Source organism: Limulus polyphemus, unplaced genomic scaffold (assembly GCF_000517525.1).
Source record: "Limulus polyphemus unplaced genomic scaffold, Limulus_polyphemus-2.1.2 Scaffold555, whole genome shotgun sequence".
Taxonomy (NCBI): domain Eukaryota; kingdom Metazoa; phylum Arthropoda; class Merostomata; order Xiphosura; family Limulidae; genus Limulus; species Limulus polyphemus.
The window spans coordinates 387,753-409,858 of record NW_013666165.1 but is presented as its reverse complement, the minus strand read 5'-3'; the positions used below and the strand labels follow the sequence as shown (position 1 = coordinate 409,858).

General features: G+C 33.1%; 1 protein-coding gene across 3 annotated transcripts in view; it reads right to left on the bottom strand.

Annotated features, from left to right (window-relative positions):
* The window catches only part of LOC106459079 (whirlin-like), a 128,644-nt gene that overhangs the window by 81,281 nt on the left and 25,257 nt on the right, over positions 1-22,106 (bottom strand). For all 3 annotated transcript variants that reach the window (XM_022385491.1, XM_022385493.1, XM_022385492.1), the window contains exons 2-3: positions 14,704-15,716; positions 10,911-11,105 (exon numbers count right to left, since the gene is read on the bottom strand). In XM_022385491.1, the coding sequence (XP_022241199.1) occupies positions 10,911-11,105; positions 14,704-15,201 (693 nt within the window). In that variant the 5' untranslated portion in view covers positions 15,202-15,716. The remainder of the gene's footprint in view (positions 1-10,910; positions 11,106-14,703; positions 15,717-22,106) is intronic.

The following is a 22,106-nucleotide window of genomic DNA, read 5'->3' as shown; positions in this document are numbered from 1 at the left end:
AAACGAATAGATAGATAGATAAATCGATATATGGCGCCATATAGTGTACCTAAATTCATCTAGAAATTTTCTTAAAAGTGACCCGAAAAACGGGGCTAACTCGGTAACCCTTGGCTCGATTTTAACGAAACTTGTTTTATTTTGTTTCTATTCTCATTTCATTACAAATATGGCGCTTTGTGCGCCGTTTTTGCTATATTTAATTACAGACAAGCAAACAAACAATCTCCGAGTTTTAGTAGTATATAGATACATTTCATTTTATACTTTCAGTACATAGACTGAAAACAATATTAGGTTATACTTTTATTGCTAACAAAGGGTTCCAACATCACATAAAAGCCATTATTAGAATGCATTGTTACCAAAACGCTCTAGCTTTTCTATATGTTAGATGTTGTTACATAAGGAACTATTTCTTTTCCATGTGGTTTTCGCTAGCTAGCCTCATTAAAAAGATGCGCATGCGCGAACGCACGTGCGTGTCTCTCTGTAATTTTTATTTGTAATATAAGGAGCCACTTCTTTTTAATGTGATTTTTCACTAGATAGCCTCATTAAAAAGATGCGCACACACACATGGATAAGATAAGTAATAATACACAGATGCACACCCTCAGGGGTCACTTAGTATGTGTGCACAATTTCAGGTTTCTAGATTATTTCCTATTGAAGCTATGGTGGTCACACCTACACAGAAATGCACGTGCGCACGCACGTGCACGCACACATGCGTGTCTCTCTATCTGGTTATCTGTCATTTCTAAGGAAGCATTTCTTTTATATGTGTTTTTTTCGCTAACTTGACTCATTAAAAAGATGTGTACGCACATGCATGCATACACGTGCATAAGTTAAGTAATTAAACCCAGGTGCAAACCCTCAGGGTCCACTTAGTATGGGTGCAAAATTTCAGGTTTCTTGTTTTTTTCTTCTTGGAGCTATGACGGTAACATTTCTTTTCTATGTGTTTTTCGCATAAAGAGATGCGCACGCGCATGCACGTATATAAGTAATAATACCCAGGTGCAAACCCTAAGGTTCCATTTAGTATGGGTGCAAAATTTCAGGTTTCTAGGCTCTTTCCTCTTGGAGCTATGGTGGTCACACACACAGATACCCACAGATACGCCCTTTTATTATTGTCGATTTCTCATTAAAAAAAATGCGCACTCGCGCACGCACGAAGATAAGATAAGCAATACCTAAGTGCACACCCTCAGTTCAGATGCAAAATTTCAGATGTCTAGGTTCTTTCTCCTTGGAGCTATGGCGTTCACATATTGTTTCCTATGTGGTTTTTCGCCAGCTTGCCTCATTAAAAAGATGCGCTCGCGCACGCACGTGTATAAGTAGTAATACCCAGGTGCACACCTCAGGGTCCACTTAGTATGGGTCTAAAAGTTCAGGTTTCTAGGTCCTTTCCTCTTGGAGTTATGGAATGGGGGTATGGAGCTGGACTGTATCGTTTAACAATAGCACAATAAAATGAAGTTTTGTCTTAATTCTATACAAGGCAGTACGAAAATGTTATATAATTTATTGTTCGAAACAATTGACAACAAGTTATACATTTGACGTAAATGTACGAAACTAACTATCTTTTAAAAATTGAAATTGCTTGTTCACATTCACATAAACAAAGGCATGATAGTATCGTAAAAATATTTAATCATTAATTGTTACTTTAAATCATGACTGTACAAAATTTATCTATATTAGAATGTAATTCAAGTGTTATCGTTATTCTGCCAAGTATCAATTTTATATTTAGTGCTCTCAATAAATATTAACATTCCATCTGTGAGAGCTCTCTTCCAGTTCCCATCTATAAGAGACCATACATTTAATAGAAAAGATCTAGTTGCAAATGATCTTAAGTCCTTTTATTAAATCCGTTTTGAAATGGTGAGTGAGACCACAGAAGTTAAATTCAAAATCTATTCTTGCTTTATTTTTAAATCGCATTCCAGTTTACATTGACCACTCTTCTTATTAAAAAATAGGAAGAAACTAAGTATAAGAAACCACAGACTCTCTAAAACGAAATTAGGTATACAAAACCAAAAGGCCTCTACAAAGATATCAAGAATATGTACGAGGAACTACGTTGCTTCTACAAATATACTTAGGTATAAGGAACCTAAAAGTTTATATAGAGAATAGGTATAAGGAACCTCAAAGTCTATATAGAGATTAGGTATAAGAAACCGCTAAGTCTATAAAGAGAAAAAATATAAGAAACCACAAAGCCTCTATAAATATTCTAGATGTACTAGCGCAGGGTTCTTCGAACATATTCTGTTTCAAGAGTAAATAAAACCAAAATTAAGAGTTATATTTTTTTTATTTCTTGATTTTGAAATTCATATGTCATGCTGTGTTGTAGCCTACAGACTGCATAATTATTCATAATTCATGGCGTGCACGTTTTACTGACGTCACGACAGTGCAAACTGCAACGTTAAGCGTCCCTTATGTGACGTCATTTTAGTCTCTACTGACTTACTGACAGACAACCAACTAATGTATAGTGGTGCGAGTGATTAAAACAGGTGACTTCTCCAGGCGGTCTTCGGCCTCCTTTAGGGGAAATTAGGTATAAGGAATCACAGAGTTTCTACTAAGAGACTAGATATAAGGAATCACAGAGTTTCTACTAAGAGACTGGATATAAGGAATCACAGAGTTTCTACTAAGAGACTAGATATAAGGAATCACAGAGTCTCTACTAAGAGACTAGATATAAGGAATCACAGAGTTTCTACTAAGAGACTGGATATAAGGAATCACAGAGTTTCTACTAAGAGACTAGATATAAGGAATCACAGAGTCTCTACTAAGAGACTAGATATAAGCAATCACAGAGTTTCTACTAAAAGACTAGATATAAGGAATCACAGAGTTTCTACTGAGAGACTAGGTATAAGGAATCACAGAGTCTCTATTAAGAGACTAGGTATAAGGAATCACAGAGTCTCTATTAAGAGACTAAGTATAATGAATGATATAGTTTTTACAAAAACACTAGATATAAGAAACCATAAAATATTTGCTAAGACGTAGTTATAAAATAAAGCATTTAAATGATCTCTAGTTACTTAACTTGTGACTTTTGCCAATAGAGATAAGCATGAAGTGTCTTCATTCTACTGAAGGCAAAAGTTTTGCAGATCCTTAACTTTCTGATAAAATATAGAGCTTGAGCTCTCTAGATGTCTAACGTAAAAGCATAAATCAATTTCTAGCTTTTGAAGTAGGAACACCCACAAGAATATAGACTCTTATTATTATCACGAAGTCTTTCATTGCAGAAACACACACAAAAGGAAAAAAAACACGTTTGAAGAAAGTGGACCATATATGATTCGATGATCAAGGCAGGCGTATCCTGCCATAATCAATCAACTCCATCAAAGACTTTTTTCTATTTATTCTAAAGGTCATTGTTACATTTCTTGCACCGTGTGGACGCCATGAAAATATTTCGTTATAAAAGTCTTTGTTCAGGAGTATTACAGAACTTATCTTCGAGATTCAACTAAGCTGAGATATTCCAGGAAACGACCAACAATACATTCTTTACCTACAGTTTCTTAAGTAGCTGCGGTGATGAAAGTTCACTGCTTTACCACTAACTGTTACACCTATTTTTATATAGTTAGTGTTTCTGAAAATATCGAAATGTTTATAGAATAAAGGAAAAATAAAATGTCATATGAAGCATAAAAAATATTGATGTAAATTATTCGTATAAGCATTAATGAACGTGTTCGTAGTGTACGATCAAAAAGTTATATTTTCAAAGATTTTTCCAAATGCTATTCAAGTGTTCTTTAAACTTTACTGAAAAATTCCGCCAGAGTTTGAGTTTGACAATTCAAAGATCTTTCCAAACTTTATTCAAGTGTTGTTTAAACTTTACTAAAAAATTCTGCCAAGGTTTGAGTTTGACAATTCAAATAAAAATCACATAATTCAACTCATCTTCTCAACTTACGTTTTTACCTTCTGTCCATAATTTTACTGCTAGCATTTAGGAACTGGAAATTAGTCAAAAATAAAAACCTGAATCATCTTGAATGAGATATTTGAAAAATATTTTCCTTCTGGAATGTAATTTGTTCACTTTGTATCCAAATGGCTCATTCCGTTTCATGTACATAAAAATATCAATACGTACACTGTTTATATGGTCTACATAAGTCTGCCTTTATTAACATCACCAAATTTAATGTGTTTTACTTTTAAGCCTAACAGTTTGTCGAGCCAGAATTGATTCCTTTCTAATACTAAATACAGATGAATATTAAATAGAAATAGTCTTCTTAAACTATATATAATATTGTTAAAATAAATCAGCAAACTTTATCCTTAATTTTCACATGAATATTAAAGCTATTAATGTGCTAGTTCATTCTTTTTGTGTTATCAAGTGTAAAATATGATCAGAATGATATTACAAAATATCCCCTTTCTTGCAGAAAAGATTATTATTTTTTATTCGGACACACGCTAGTTTAGGTTTATATGGAATATGTGTGATAAAGTATGTATAAACATTTCTGATGATTGGCCAGTATTTAAAGTTGTGTTTCTATCTATCTATCTATAACATCAGGTTACCAATAGAATTTATAGTAATTATAGCTACATTAGTACAGGATTTCTAACGTTTTCGTTGCAACTTGTTTCGAGATATATGCTTATACCGTTACGTTTACACTACCCAAGGCAGTTAAGCTTCCACAAATTAATTCTGTTAAATGATGGTATTCAGTAACAGAGAAGATTAACTCTTATCTAATTGTTGTTTAAGTAGATGACGTTAAAGCAAAACCGGTTTCCTGTTAGTTGCGTCTCTGGGTGTTCATTGAATGTGTAAAATTGCTAAATTAACAATCTTCAGCTATTAAATATAGCCAAAGTGTACTATTAACCTTATACTTAAAATAATAGGTTTGTATTTGTGGTTTTGATGATTTAGTTTAGGTTTCTCATTGTCACCTGTTGAGGTTCTTTTCATTAACAACCTTGTAATGTAAGAATAACATATTTAAAGACATAGACTCACCTTCTTTTTCAGTACAGCAAGATGAGCTATAACTATGACATATTACATTAAGAAACTTTTCTAATTTTCGCCCTTGTTCTATACTTAGAAAAAGTCAATAGTGTAACTTCTAAAGTGACTGAGTTGACGTAGGTATGCGATTTTTTAAACTATACTGAGAATTTCTATAACAAAGTATTTTAGGCTAATATGATATACGTTTTTATAGCATAAAAAGAGCATTTTACTAAGAAGTACTGGGATAACCACAGATAAGGTTTTATGCATTTAAGCTTTTCCATACAGAGCAAGGATGGAAGAAGAAGAAAAAACTCTTTCAGTAAACGTTCATTCTTCTATGTATCGAGCTAGAAGAAGTGTAAAGTATGTTTAAAATGGATGTTGTTATTGAGACGTATTCACTTAATCAGAGGTCCCGAAACTTGTCATTTTATTATATATTTTACTTATACTCCCATCCAACATTTTTCAGGTTAGCATGCTATCCAATCTATAGAAAGATTGCCTTTGATCTTCTCATGCCTGAGGATAAAATAAAGCTCAAAATTTATTTTTTATAAACATAAAAAAATTGCCGAAAATCACCCTACAATTTCCGAATAATGCTCAATACAACACGTTTTCTGTAATAAAACATAAAAGTCATGTAGCGAAGACAGCTCTACAGGGGCTAAAGCATATCGTAGAGCTGAAAGAAAAACAGAGAAATATTCTGAAAATACAAAACAAGAAAATAAACTTATGGTAAAATAGTAAGAAAAAGAGGAGTTGGAAAGTGTTCTGATGGGACAGATAGAAAATCTGAAGTGTTAAAACCTTTGAAAGAATAGACTAAGCATGAAAAAGGTTTGGGAGGGGGAGAGAGAATAAGAAATTGTATGAGAAATGAGAGTATAGATAGTCGAAATAACAATACTATACGTAATGAATAATAGTACTAAACGTAATGAAAACAATATGAAAACCAAAACTCTGTGTGTATATGTGAGAAACTTGATGCTGATAAAGCTCACCGTCTAGACCATGTAATCCACTTTATATTGTCATGTAAGGTAAATTTCAATATCGTCTATCTAACTACTCTGGGAAATATGTTAGTTTCAAGCCCTACCGAACTCAGTATATTTTGTTTGTGTTCGGTTCTCTAAGATTTTGTTTCAAGCAGCTATCACTATAGCTCAAAAATCTTATGCAGCCAGCTATTGAGACAGCACACAGTGACAGAGTTGCGAGGAGAAAAGGTCACGTTTGATCACTGGAAACATTGGAGGCACCATTTATGCGCAGTTTTCAAATATCTCTGTTATAACCTATTTCCTAAATACCTGCTCATTTCTTTAAGTTTGCAGTGCGTGTGTTTTCCAAGGTTACAGGATTTCATCTTTAACCTATAACCAACAGAGCACACCTAGCTTCCCAAGAACTGCTGTCTCGTTACACGTGCACAGCTGCTGGCATAGATGGTTGCTAGGATACTTGGTTGTTTGTAAACACTGCACTGGGTTAAGCTTTCTTTGTATATTATTTTTGTCCAATATAATATTATAATGATTTAATGAGTAGCTGTAACAGTCTTGGAATATTTTTCAAAAATGTTTACTTCCACGTCTAGCAGCATTTTGTTTTGTAATTTAAAGGTCAATCTGCAATGTTTGTATTAAAAACTGCTGTACTCTTCTACTATGTACAATGTACATGTAAAAATACTTAGGTCAATCTGCAATGTTTGTATTAAAAACTGTACTCATACACTATGTACAATGTACATGTAGAAATACTTAGGTCAATCTGCAATGTTTGTATTAAAACTGTACTCATCCACTATGTACAATGTACATGTAAAATACTTAGGTCAATCTGCAATGTTTGTATTAAAACTGTACTCATCCACTATGTACAATGTACATGTAAAATACTTAGGTCAATCTGCAATGTTTGTATTAAAAACTGTACTCATCCACTATGTACAATGTACATGTAGAAATACTTAGGACAATCTGCAATGTTTAGTATTAAAAACTGTACTCATCCACTAGGTACAATGTACATGTAAAAATACTTAGGTATGATATTTAAATTTATTTATTTTGTTGGTGTTCGGGTGTTAAATTTAAAGTTATAAGTTTTGATAATATTAGATCTAACAAGAGACTACAGCATTTTGTAACAGTAACTCAAAATTTCATTTTATCAACAATGTGCAGTTAACTGAAGATTGTTTATGCTTGTTATGTGAATGAATATAAAATAAAAACTCTCTTAAGATACAAGAAATTCAGGTTTGCAGGTACACTTTAGAAGACTGACATTGTAAAGTCTGCGCTGACAAGTAATTGATTCGTGTTTCACAAGTGAACCACGTGATGTACAGTGCACTTTGAACCACAAAATTTATATATTCATATTGAATCACATTATTTGTATTACATATTGAACCAGATGATATGTATTGTATATTAGCCACGTGATTTGTGTTGCACAATAAACCATATTGTACATTATTTGAACTCAGCTATTATTTGAGTTTTTCTGCTTGTACTTGATCTATTACCTTTATTTTCTGTGCTAGATACTCGATATTCTTATTTTATATGTTCATGAAAGAGTTTTACTCTTTGTTCATCACAACATAATTTGCTTTTATATTATCAGAAATAAAGAATCATTTTCATTCACAAATAGCTAGTGTACAACACTTTTCATACTATCTGAAACATGACTTTTATCAGGACGGCTTTGGTATCTAAATAAGTCACGATAGACACACAATCGACTCAATAAGTCACGAAAAACACACAATCGACTCAGCACATGTATTCCAAGATTTGTGCAACTAGAATAACCTGATATCAAAAGTGAAAGTTTGACCCTAAAGTTTTCTAAGCCTGTGGCAGATATAATTCATTAAAACTAAATCTATTTATTTGTTTCGTACGTTTTTTCTATTATACGACTTTCTGCGCCGGTAGAAACCAAATCTTCAGATATAGAAGACAGAAGCATTCATTAGCGTTCTATGTTTTGTTTCAATTGCATCGGTTGAAGGAGTATGAGCTCGGTAAGGCAGTTTTTAGTTTTTGGAGCCACTAGTGAGCTAAATTCAGCTTTATTTTACTGGCGATTCTTGTCTTTTCACGAGCGTATAAGTGTGATTTATCTAAACCAAGCCCAGCCCAAGCTAGACAATTCATATATTTAATTTGTGCTACCACCTAGTGGCTGGACATTTTTCGTAACGTTCTTTCTCAACCATTTTCTATAAAGCTATCTATTCTCATGTTAGAGAAATTAAGCTATTTGAGGCTCCTCTATCTAATGTGAGGACATTAATGTACACAGATAGATATTAGAAGCTTGATTTTAAACGCCACTTATGTTCTGGTATGGTAGAATTGGTTTGTTATTGGTTAGACTTTACAAGACTGTTTTAGACCAATTCTGGTGTAATGCTCATTATTAACGCAGAGTGGCAAATGAAATTTTCAGACAAAACTTAAAGATACGGTAGAATCTTGTTCAGATGTTATCAAATAACTTTATATCTGTTAGGAATAAAAAAACTTATTATACTACGCGTGTATGCTACTTCAAAAAATATTTTCATGCTATATATGATATATATGGTAAAAATGAGATTTTGCTTTGTTTATTTTTGCTTTATCAAGCTGACTTATTTATCAAAATTTTGAAATTAGGATGACGTAGTTCACTAGCTGTTGGATTTAGTCTTTCATACGTGAAGCTGATACATCCTTTGATAGTTAAACTCCCAAAAGTTCAGAAAAGGATACATTTTATTTTCACAAGTATTAGGCGTATTGTGTTCATGTAATACACTGTATGTGCAAGCATTAGATAAAATATTTTAATCCTGAGAGAAGAGGACAGTATGCAACAGAATTACTTTTTATCTTCGTGCTTCAAATAAACGACACGTGAAGATTGCGTAGACTTTATAGACATTGTATTTTTGTTATAAAAAAGTTAATAATAGTGTTAAAAATAAGATGCTAGAAACTGAATAATAACTACAATTAATCAAAGTTTGATTCATCCAACTATTATCAAATGATAAAGCCTGCCATAAAATCAAAGAGTTATATAAGGATTAACATATATACATATATATCTATAGCTACAGTTCCAAGTAAATACTTCAGTCTCAGAAAAATAAAAATCGGCAAAACGACGGAAGAGAACTGAAGAAATGTAATTTGTAGAAAACAAATTGTTAGAAATTCCGTTTAGTTAATCGGATTACTCTTGAGTGAGTAATATCCCGTGGCGGTTAATACAGAAAATTTAGACTGTTAAGTAGAGAATTATTTATCACGCTAATCACGACATGTACTAGGCCTTTTGTAAAGCTGGAACAAAACACACTTAATTTTGATCAGTATTTCAGACCATAACGCCAGCATAAATCAGTGTTGTTTTATACTAACTGTTCTTTATATACTCTTAGAAAATTGCGAGCAGGAGCATAGTCATACTTACGAATTTCAAGTATATAATGTCGTCAATTGTTATTCCGACAGCAACAGTTTATTATATAGTTTTCAATAATAAATTTACACATTCCCCTTACGTTTCATACTATATGTATATCTTATTTCAAAGTAGTGTTGGAAGATAGCTTTAGTATATTCTAATTAAGGATAAACAAGAGCATAATTAGATACCGGAGCACTTTATTTATTTCAACAAATTGTTTAGACAGTACGCCAGTAATCATTTTCCGATAGGTACTTGCAGAGTACTTATAAAGCAGGGTTTTCAAAATCCACCACTTTGTAGATTTGCTTGACTGGCTTTGAGGTTGTAACTAAGTTTGATATTCATTATCATGTAATTGAAAAATAATCATATATCTCAACAGGAATTTGAGAGACTTCTGTTATATTTTTGTGGTATAAGATACAGAAGAATTTACTTCAAAACATAAAATGGTGTTCATGTCTTAGCATTAAAAGTATTTATGTCTCAATATAAAAACAGTGCTCGTGCAATAAAATAAAGATTTCGCGTTACTAGTATATAACGCTCACACTGCACTGCGGAATTCAAAGGTCCTCTCATGATTCACAGAGGACGTCTCAGTATGCTAATCAAACTCCTCCACTATCCCAATTACTTTTTATAGCTGTACCAAGTTTGGTCCTGCTAGCTGGTGAGTGGGGGTATGAACACAATTTCAGAAATGGTGCTCCGATAACAAGGGGAGACAGGAACAAAAAATATAATACCATATTCTGATTCAACGACCCTGAAGACCTACTTTTAGATCCCCATCATGCTTCGATTGCTTTCCGAGTGCATTTTAGCCCCTTTTGGTATCCCCTAGAAGGGGATACCCTATATAGACAAGAACATCCCCCGGACCACCCAAAGTTCGCATGCCAATATTGGTCCTGCTAGCTCCAAAACTGTGGGAGGAGTTCACGAACAAACAAACAATTATAGTGGGATTGTACAAAACAGCATTAGATATCATAAAATAAGGATTTTGTGTTATAATTTAAACAAGATGATGGAGCATTTATACGAATCAGAATGAAATTTGTGTGTGTGTGGGTAAATCCTTTGTCATCTGAAAACTTCCCTTTACATGTATCAGTCCCTGCCTTCAACAAAAACTAAAGGTGAAGATTATATTTACATGTTCCACTGTCACTTTTGACAACATATTTAATATATAATGGTAATGATAAGGTGTTCACATTGTTATTTTAAAACCAAACCTTACTCCATCACTCGGTAGCAAGAAATCAGCTTCCCGAAAATAAGATTTAAAACTAGGTTTAAAAATTGGTCGAAAATATGTTTCTGAACTCACAGTTCTGATCCCGTTGTCCCTTCCTCCAATTCCGCGGTGGTGCGAAGAATCATAGGCTAAGTCCATCAGCGGAGAAACTGGTCGTCCCTCGCTGTCCATCCACAGGTAGTGAAGAAGGTCCACATTATGAGTAGTTTCTTGGCTTCGAGAAGGAATCACGGTCAGTTGAACTTTCCGTTTTGCCGAGTAGAGAATCTACGTGCAAACCAAACTAACGTGCTTATATTGCATTTGGTAAAAAGAAATTGAAAAACAACAACAAAAAAACAAGCATATTACACAGTATCGAGTATATTCCCAACTAAATACCTATATTTTTACCAAATGCCGTTCATATTTGTTTAGATGATGGAAATTTCAGAGTTCGGTTTGGGCGTACCTTAATAATCTGAGAGGCCGGGGTGTTTCATCAAAAACGTGCCTTACATTTTGGAGCAGTGAATGTCACACAACTGTAGTGCTGGATTAATACAAAGATTTGAAAAATACATCCAGTCTTTTGGACCCTAAAGCTACGTTAGCCCCTGGGCCTCCAGTAAGCTTAATCTGGCACATTATAAAAGTGACGGTCAAATTATACTGTTCTATCAAATAAGGGGAAATCGATGTAGGTGGAGATTGCTGTTAACTACCTGTCCTCCCACTAGTCTATCATTTCAGAATTAGGGATAGTTATGTGTAGATAGCTCTTGTGTTGCTTTGCACGAAAAACCCAAAACAAATAAAATAATTTAAAGCCTAAGATTAATAAATACTTTTTAGCAATTTATACTGTTTTTCTATTGTTTCTTCTTCTTCTTCCAAACACTTTTCAATCGACCGCCATTCCTTCATTTCTCGGAGGATTGACTTGAAACTTGGTAGGGTTATACCCTGGTCTAATACGCTCAGATAATTTTATACTTTTTCATATCTAAATCTTTTCAAGGATTTTATGGGCGGTAATATTTACAGCAACCAAGACGAAAATTGGCACAAATATAATTGTTCAGGCGCCCCACACATTAACATATAAAAATTTGGATTTGCCCGTTTAACTTTTTTTGGGGGGGTTCAGAGCTTACAAAAAACATAATTTGGGGGTTTTGGTTAATTACTCGGCCGTATTTTATAATTACCCATTTTTAGTCATTATAGGGGGAGAGAGATCAAGATACCCCAAAAAGCATAATTTGAGGGGTGGTGACAATTACTTCGCCGTATTTCGACCACTTTACATAGGATTGAGATGGGATTTGATAAACAGATACCTTCTTGCATGTCCCAAGCAATGATACAGACATATTTAAATCTTCCTGTGTTTTTCACGATTTTTCTGGAGTTAAAATAGGTCATGCTGGGATTGCGTGGCGGAGACATGTTGCATTCGCCCCCAAATGTTGGTCTCTTTAATTATAAACAAACGTTTCAGTTAAAACTTTCATAGTCTGGTTCAATATCTGAATATGTGTTACGTAACACAATATCCAAGTCTTTTATTATTGCTTATCCCTTAGTATTTTATTTCTAATAATACCTACATTGTCGATCTCAATAATATGTTTTTGTTTCAATATTCTTTTCTGAAATCAATGTAGTATTGATTTATTCGGCTCCACCATTCAGACTTCTCAATCTACGTGTAATGGTAGCAGAATGAAAAGCTAATATGTGAGCCAAAATTATTTCCCATTTTTCATTTTCCTGAAGTAAATAAAACTGTAGTGGTTATAGCAGCACATAAACTTGCTGTTTAAAACCTATTTTGAGATATTATGTATTATGTTTATCCCTCGTATATCGGACAAATGACAAAAGTAACTCAAACTGAAAATATTGCCTGAAATTTGAATCCACTTTAACTTACATAGATGTATGTTAGTGATGGAATAGATATACATGTATGTATTGTCAATCGCGCAATACTAGCAATCTGATTATTCCATGCAGTCTAATCACTACACATTTTAGTTTACTTCTACATTCACTTATGTAGTTGTATTTCTTGTCAGTTAGTTGTATATAATTGATTTCATTAGCTTATATATTACTTTCTGGTCCAGATCTATATAATTATCATACTTTTAATCAGGAGCTATTAACAATATAAATATACGTTATTCAGATTATTTGACACCTTCATAATTGAAACATTACTATTAAGCATGCGCATTACAATCCTTATGTCAAAATATATATATTCACGAACCAATGCCAAACATTACTTTCTGAAAGTTTGCCTAAATGGTTATGAACATCTTAAGATACTAAATCCATAGGTCAATCATTATCCAATGTAAATTATTGCATATAAAGGCAATTGGGATTTTTAACCTGAACCGCACTTTATGCGACATATGGGTTAAACGGTCAGGTCAGAGACCACTAGACTCAATTATCGCCATTTCTAACTTAAACTAACGAATGGACAACTAATCAATAGCACGTTTACGTGACTACTCTTAATAGAATATAGTGGCTGACTCTCACAGTTATAACACCCATACCACTGTAAGTGCAGAATTTGTTTGGTGGCGCATCGAAGCTCGAACATTTCACCTTTTAGTATGTAGTCCGACACTCTAACCATAAAGTCAGCCTAGCCCGCATGTAAAAAAAAAATTAAATTCATTGGTGTTCATATTTAGCGATATCAAAGTATTACTCTAATTTTTGCTGTATTGAAGTCTTGTTATTTGATCCTGAGACACATACATAGAGTTGAGTACGATATATTAAAAATTATGTGACAACCATAGCCAACATAAGTCTTGGTGAAACGGAAAGTATCAGAAATATGTTTTGAATTAATTTTGCGGTTCATAGGTAGTGTGATGCCACTGAAAAATGATTATCTTTGGAGAGGATTTGAAATAGCACTTTCCGACGCAAAATAGTCAAACACTTATACGTAAAGATGTGTTCAGATCAGAGACTTAGAATTTCCAAAACAGCAATATCTGTTGTATTCAATGGAAGTGGGAAAAAGAATATGTATCAACTTGAAGACCCAGGACCATCCAGAAAAAGACCTTCAACAAGTCGTACATCAGGTGTGGTAAACAAAGTGCAGCGTCTTGTAACAGGTGAGAAACCCCGAACAAAGAGGGCAGTGTCAAAAGTTGTGTATGTGTCTCAGGCAGCAGTATGCAAAGTTAATAAAGAATTATCTCTGACTTTTCCTCGAGAAGCGATAGAAGTCACGTATAGATTCTACTTTCACAACTTACATGTTAAACCGTCGCATGCCTCAAGCAAATGAAGAATGAAACTGGTATTCATGCTATTCCATACGAACACATACCGGTCAAGTCGCCTGTGCGATCGGACTGTTTAAATAGGCGTTAGAAACAGCCGTCCTCATACACTAGCTAAATTATGGGATGCATGCAAGGAGAACGGCTATGTGTAGACAACAGCCTTACAACAGAGTCTTTTTGAAAGGAAATATGCTGTAGAGTTATTGTCAAGATGCAGGGTCGTCAAATGGAGTATGACCAAAAGAGATGAAATGGGCTGCAACAACAGGGTGAGCTTTTAAAGTAGTGTCAATATAACACATTCAACGTCTGAAATAGTGATCTTTTCTAAAACTATTATAATTTAAACAGATATTCTTAGTTCTTGACTATAGTTTTTCAGGTTTTATCTTTTTTTTCTGTTTACCAATAATGCCTTCATAATATACATATATATATATTACAAAAATGAACAATTATTTAGTAGTAGAACAATTAACTATTATCACAAGTTACCGTGAATCAGAGCTGAATTAAACATATCACAGCATTGTTATAGCTTCAGGTTTACTTACATTTATAGCCTCTTGGAGCGTGAAGTCCGAAAATGAAATGTTATTGATAGCTAGAATCTGGTCCCCTACATTCAATCCAGACCTGTCTGCTCCGCTACCTTTTTTTACGCTTGACACAAAGATTCCTTGGCCATTTTCTTTTCCCCCAGAGAGCCCCACACCGATATCGTCGTCTGAATGACGAGAAGGTTTCACTGATACCCTTCTCACCAAAGGTGTTTGTGGTGAGTTAGTCCTGCCAGCAGAGTCTGTAATTGCGGTTGTCAAGTGCTCATCTACCAGCGTTGTTTCCTTGTAATGCGTACCACCAACATGGCTGGATGAATTAGTTGGAGACGGAGAACGATAACGTAGACTGCTTCTAGGGCTGCTCCGTCTTGATCCGCTGGTATTTCGCGAGGTAGAAGGCTTGTTGATTTCAGATCCAGGAATATGAAGAAGTTCTGTAGAAAACCCAGCCATATCCTGAGATTCAGAATCACTGCTCCAGATACTCATTAGGCCAGACTTGAAAATAAGTAGCGTCGCTATGGTAAAAGACTTAAACTCGTTAGGTATGATTCACATCTTTGCTTCAGTTATTCGGCAGTTTGTTTCACCTGCGAGAATAACTATAAAAACAGGTGTTCAGTTCCAAAGTCATAACTTACACGTTCCTCCCACACCTAGAGTTTCTAACAAACTAAGATTTATCTTATCTATCAATATCCCCTATCAGTTACGGCTGTTTCCTCAGAGAACAAGACATATACCAAATCGAAATATATATTTAGGCACGTGTTTGTTAATGCTTTATCAATACAGCTTATTAATCTAAACAGTCACTTAGTCTGTAAATATTTCTCCGCAAAACAAAATAGACGGTTACGCATTATTGGATAATTGGTTGACCTTGTGTACCTCAACTGTTGGTACAACGCACTTCCTGTAACATCCGTTTCTGGCCGAACTGCTTCCTCTGTAATTATCTATCAGGGAACGCTATCAGTGCTGCATAGCTTCCTAGCAAAATCCTGAATGAAAATATGAATTTCAGTTAGTTTTTTCACACATTCTTCTTGATGTAGTTGAAATGGTTATGTAACTATTCAAACTAACAGTTAACTAGTGATATTCGAACAAAACACAAAACTATAATAAATAAGATTAAATTTTAAAATTAATTTTCATCTAGAAACATTTTTCAATGATTTTGTTATCAGAATATTGGAGATTTTAGTGTAAATATATAATACATATATAACAGCATGAAGTTGGGCTAAATTTGCGAAGCTTATACATTTTATACGTTTATATTTTAAGAAGTTAAATGCCCCACTGAGAAGTTTCATGGATCAACATGTTATCAAGACATTTAACCTGCTCATGTTATATTGAACTATAGCCACGTTTTGGCGGGTTAATTAACCTAGACAGGTTGTATTTAACTACCTTTTAGAAGGTTAATTAATCTAGACAGGTTCTATTGAACTACTTTTTTAACAGGTTTAATTAATCTAGAAAGGTTCTGTTGAGCTCCTTAACTTAGAAAGGCTCTTAAGAACATCTTTATTTAGTTATTGTAAATCAAATTGAAATACTTGGAACATATTCAGATAACACTTCACATATTTAGACTCAGGATAAAACAGTTTCAGTTTTGCTTTTTTTTTAGATCTTTTTGAAAATCTCTGTGAACTGTAGTGTCTTGATATAGATGCATAGCCACAACATCGGATAATAGAAGCTTATTTTATCAGAATTTAAAGATTGTAAACGTATTTGAAGATAAGTTGGAACATGTTAACTAGCCTGAATAGGTTCCTCTTAAATTAACCAACAGGATTTCCAAAGCTACATTGTAGCAAGTTAATCAGTATGAATAGGATTCTTAAGGCTACAATGATACAAGTTAACCAACCTGGACAGATTCCGTATAACTCTCACACAATAGTGGGGTGAAGATAAATCATTTTTCGAATACCCCCGGTTTCCTTTGACCCCGAATTCTTTCTGAATTCAGAATCAAACGACTTAAACCAAAATCTCTACCAAGTAACTCAAATCATTCGTATAGCTACATTGTAGTAGATTAATCAACTTATAAAGGATTCTTAAAACTACATGTTAACAGATCGACCAACTTGTACAGTATTTATAATGTTGGTTCTTTGTCTGTCGGTGTTCCATATTTATGTACTATCCACTCATATTTGTGATAATCTGGAACATAAAAAATAAATAAATAAAAATAAAAGGCATACTGTTGTGGAACAACCATCTTTTAGATCACTCTCTGTATACACGTCAAATTAATGTTAATTTTATGTGGTCATTCATGATTTTCCAGAAATTATCAAATTGGGTCAACAAATTTGTACCAGAAACCAGGTGATATATTAACACGAGTGAAGCCTCAGCTTTGTATATTATTCATATAGCTGTGAAAATTCGAAAACACTCGTGATCTGAATCCAATCTCCTTTCAGTTGACTTTCTGACTTTCTCAGTGTAGTTTACTTTTTATTGATTACAAAATCGTACTGATATTAGTTAAATCCACTTAATTATTTAGCATTAATCGAGTAATATCAAACAAACAGCCCCCAGTGGCACAGCAGTATGTCTGCGGACTTACAACGCTGGAAACCGGGTTTAGATAGCCCATTGTGTAGCTTTGTGCATAAATTCAAACAAACATAAATGTTAGAGCAAAATAAACAAAAATTCTTTCCTCATCGTAAAAACCCAATCGTTTCACGTGTGTTGTTTGTAAAGCAGAACACGATATTTATATCAGAAAAGCGCGAACTTATAAGTCTCTAAATATTCATTTCAAAGAATAAAAACGTTTTGTTTACTTAATTAAACAATAAATAACAGTAGAAACACCACAGTTCTCTACTTATGTGTCATACAGCTTTTGCTGAAATCGGTTAAAAGTTTACAATCTTTCCATATTTGCATTTTACATTTTATTACATTACAAAAAGCATCCAAACAGATATATATATATATATATGTTTTTAAATACATATTTTACAGATATTGCAAGCACCTGATTATATTAGGTATAAATAACTACTCGAAAGCATTAGTAGACTTGTTTGGTAGACACTGAAACAGTAGTGTCGTTGAAACATATATTGCGGCATTTGGAGATCGTCAGTCTAGGAATGAAATGTGTTTCTAAGCAAGGGAATATTTAATTATTTTTCTAATTTGATCAATGCAGGCTAAACGGTATGTCAAAAAAACAAACAACAACAAGGAAACTTTTCTTACATTTTGTATGTGGAATGATCAAGTGTGAAAGAAAATCGCACCAAGTTTTCTGAATGTCGATTTTAGAGCTTTTCTCGTGTTGCAAGGTCTTGTTTGAATGTAAACATGATGTACATGTATATTTCCACATAAAGTACCTGTATGTTTCCACATGAGGTACTAATATGTTTCCACATAAAGTACTTGTATATTTCCACACAAAGTACCTGTATGTTTCTGCATAAGACCAGGAAGATCTCACTTTAAATCCGAAGAACTCCAACAGTTATAAGCTACTATTTTAGTTATTGTACTAGGTTAGACACAACCGAAACCTTTTATAAGATACTATACATGAAATTGTATTGTTCTTTTAAGTGGTTTCGTGATTAAAATAATTGATTCAGATATCTAACATACACGGGTTTTCTCTGAAAAACATTTAAGTAACGTTCTACGTTAAGGAAATATAAGATATATGTTAAAACTCATTCTACATAAAAGCTGTATCTGGTGAAAAGAAGGGGGGGAATAATCCTTATGATAAATATCTGATGGTATATCTCTGCTACTTACTCCTATTTCTAGTATTATTAGTTCAGTATTTCATCTATAATTTTATAATTTTGAAGGTAATAATTTGTTGTATGTTCATAATATTAATTTTCGATTGTCACTTTTTTCTAGAAGTTCAAATAAAAAATGCACGAAGAACGTGACTAGTACATTCCAAAAGTTGGCCTTTTAACACAAAACATTATAGTTCGTAACCACAAATTATGTTGTCGGTTCCATAAATGTTTGTTAATAACAGTATTACATTAAGTGAAAAATGCTGTTCTTCGCAGCTTCGGATCTACATTTCCATCTTTTCAGTGGATTTGATTGGTTAGACTGCATCCAAATTATAATGTATATGTAACCAATAAATAAGAAATATGTTTGTGAGTTTATTGTTTAAGCGCAAAACTGCACAACGGGCTATCTGTGCCGTACCCACCGCAAAGATGGGACCTCTAACTTTAGCATTATAAGCTCACACTATTTGGGAGAAATAAATTACCCCTCATCAAGCACAGAAAAAAATATTAATAACTGTATTACTTTTTGTATCTTTAAATTTAGATACCCGAACTTCGGGTGACCACTTTGGATTCAAAAACAGTTTGTCAATATAGACCTGTTATCTGTCACATCGCAGTGTTAGGTCAGATAAACGTTTCCACCACTTAAATGAGCAAGAACCTATATTATGAAAATCGTAAAAATCTTACATGTTTGCCTGCAGAATTAGAGTCCGCCATGTTAATAAGATATCACAGGTTTATGAGAATATACTGTGAAGAAAACTATACTTATACTTCATTTATCATAAACTTGAGAGCTCTGTAGAGTAAGTCCACAAAAAAAATAGCAAGATAAAAAAAATTGATCGTTTCTAAGCCTTTTCACTCGAAACATGGAAACTATACCTATATAGGTATTATATGTTTTTCTCTCTTCCGAGATTTCAATGCAATCTATTTGGTTTTATAGATATTTATTTGAATCTTTTATATACTTGCGTTATTGTGTATATCCGTAAAAACGATTTTGAAAACGTTGTTTTATCTTTATTTTTAAAAAGATGTTTAAAAAATATATACGATGGAAATGTCTAGTCTTAGCAAAAAAAATATTTGTTGAGCGTAATCGAACAGTACGTGACTTAAAAAAAAAGTAAAATCAAGCGCAAAATAAACTTGTTACCACAGAATATAAACTTACAGATTCCCGCTTTAAAAACGAAAAAGGTGTTGCCAACATGTTTTTAAAGTAATATAATTTTCTGACATTTAAAGTAAAAGCAAAATAAGGTTTCGAAACTAGCGAAACATTGAAAACAAATGCATCGAATAGTTGTGATAAAAATAAAATAAAATACAGATTAATACTATCATGACTTTAGTCAAATTCCTCTTGAATCGTTCAATATGGTTTTCAAGTTGATTGTGTGTGAAAAAATGGAATTACAAGATATCCATGCCTTTCACATGCTGGAGGTAAATGATTACAATTATACATGTCATAAAACATTAATGTTAGGCCTATTACATTTTAAACACTACATTATTTATCTCGTCCCTTGAGAATTTTCAAGAATTGGAAGTGTGTATAATAAAAGTATTCCAGCCACATTCCCGCTTTAAAAAGGTTGTTATCTCCGACGACTGTTGTTTCTCAGTCCTTGTAAAAACGAAAAGGTTGTTGTCAACATGTTTTTAAAGTAATAGATTTCCCGACATTTAAAGCAAATTTTTGTTATATCTGTTGCCGACGACACGCTTCTCTCAATCTAGAGCTCTTCAGGTCAGCTCGGCTACATCAAATACTCTTCGAATTCTTGAAAATCTCTAAAGAACTAGATAAAGAATGTAGTGTTTAAAATGTATTAGGCCTAATACTGATGCCTTATGACAAGTATAATTGTAATCATTCATCGACAGTGTGTAAAAGGCTTTCACACATAACAGCTGTTGTTGTATCAAATGGCTTATATAAATAATGTTCCCAACAGTGCTGTGCTTGCTGTATCCCAGCTGACCTGAAGAGCTCAGGATTGAGCCAAACGTGTCGTCGCTCACTGGATATGACAAACATAATGTGCTTGGAATTCTATTGTTATACATTCTTCTAAATCTTGAAAATCTCTAAAGAACTAGATAAAGAATGTAGTGTTTAAAATGTATTAGGCCTAATACTGATGCCTTATGACAAGTAGAATTGTAAATATTATAATATGTTTGTAATAGGCCTAACATTAATGTCTTATGACAAGTATGATTGTAAATATTATAAGATGTTTGTAATAGGCCTAACATTAATGTTTAATGAGAAGTATGATTGTAAATAATGCAGTATGTTGTTTTTTCTGTCTGCCATAAAAATCTGTCTGTCCAAGAGGCTTTTTTTTTTTCGCAGCCCTAATATGAAATCTGTAATGGACAAATTAAGAGGAGTTTGGAAAGTAAGTCTGAAGACAACCGTACATTTTAGCACCAATATTAAGCAAAAGTAAAATTTTTCAGTAATATATTCCGAATGCTAGTTTCATTATACCGTTAAGAAAAATATATTATCCAATTCACCCAACAAATTTAGACTTCCTTGTCGTACGAATGGAATGTTCTAAAAAATGAAAAACAAACTTGTTTTTACTTATCAAATGCTATCACGAGGTAAGAACTAACTAACGGAAAATATATATTTGACATATAGCTCAATGACCACAAAATTCAGGTAGAGGCCGTATTTCCGTAAGATAATTATTCGCTTTAGACACTTCCGTTGCTAAATAAATCTGGATATTAAATTTCTTTAATTATAATTATTTAAAATGAAGAAACAATTGTTCCTAAAAATTATGAAACTCTCACACAACTAGTGAAAAGTGTAATTTCATACACGCGAAAATGTTTTAAATAAAACTGAATGCAGGTGGTATATCTGTGGACTAAACGAAAGACATAAGAGTCAAAATTTCAACCCAAATGAAGACAAGTATTCGTTCAGTCAACATAAATATAATATACGTGTGAAACATTGACAATACTATAAGAAACTTTTGAAAATTTATATCATAATTTTTTCAACGTTTAATGATTGTGTGACTAAACTAAGGTTAACCAAGATCCAATCAAAAACTACGGTACTAAAACGTCACAAAATAGAAAATGTGTATTTCAATTATGCAACTAATGAAATCAATAAAAGAGTGAAATAAAATCATTGGAAAAATGATGAATCACTAATTGTAGTTCGTGTTGCTTGTTCGTGAATCAGTATAATTTTACGGTAGTTTTAAAAAAGAGATAAGGTAATCTGATTGCTTGGTGATCATATAGAAACCTGAAAATGCAGGAATTATCTTTAATTTCATTAAAGTCTCTTTCAAGTACAAGTTACTCCAGAACTTTGTTCCATGTATGAGGTAAAGGGGCATAGGCATGTCTAGTTAATGTCGTACTCGAACTGCGAATCCGAAGGTTTATGGTTCGTGTGATGTTGCTGGAAAAACGCCCTCCGCACTTTGTGGCTATAGTACTGGGTGAACCAGGAATTACCAGTTAAAAATAGATAAACAATAAATATTACAGTTGGAACCTCATTGTATTTAGAAC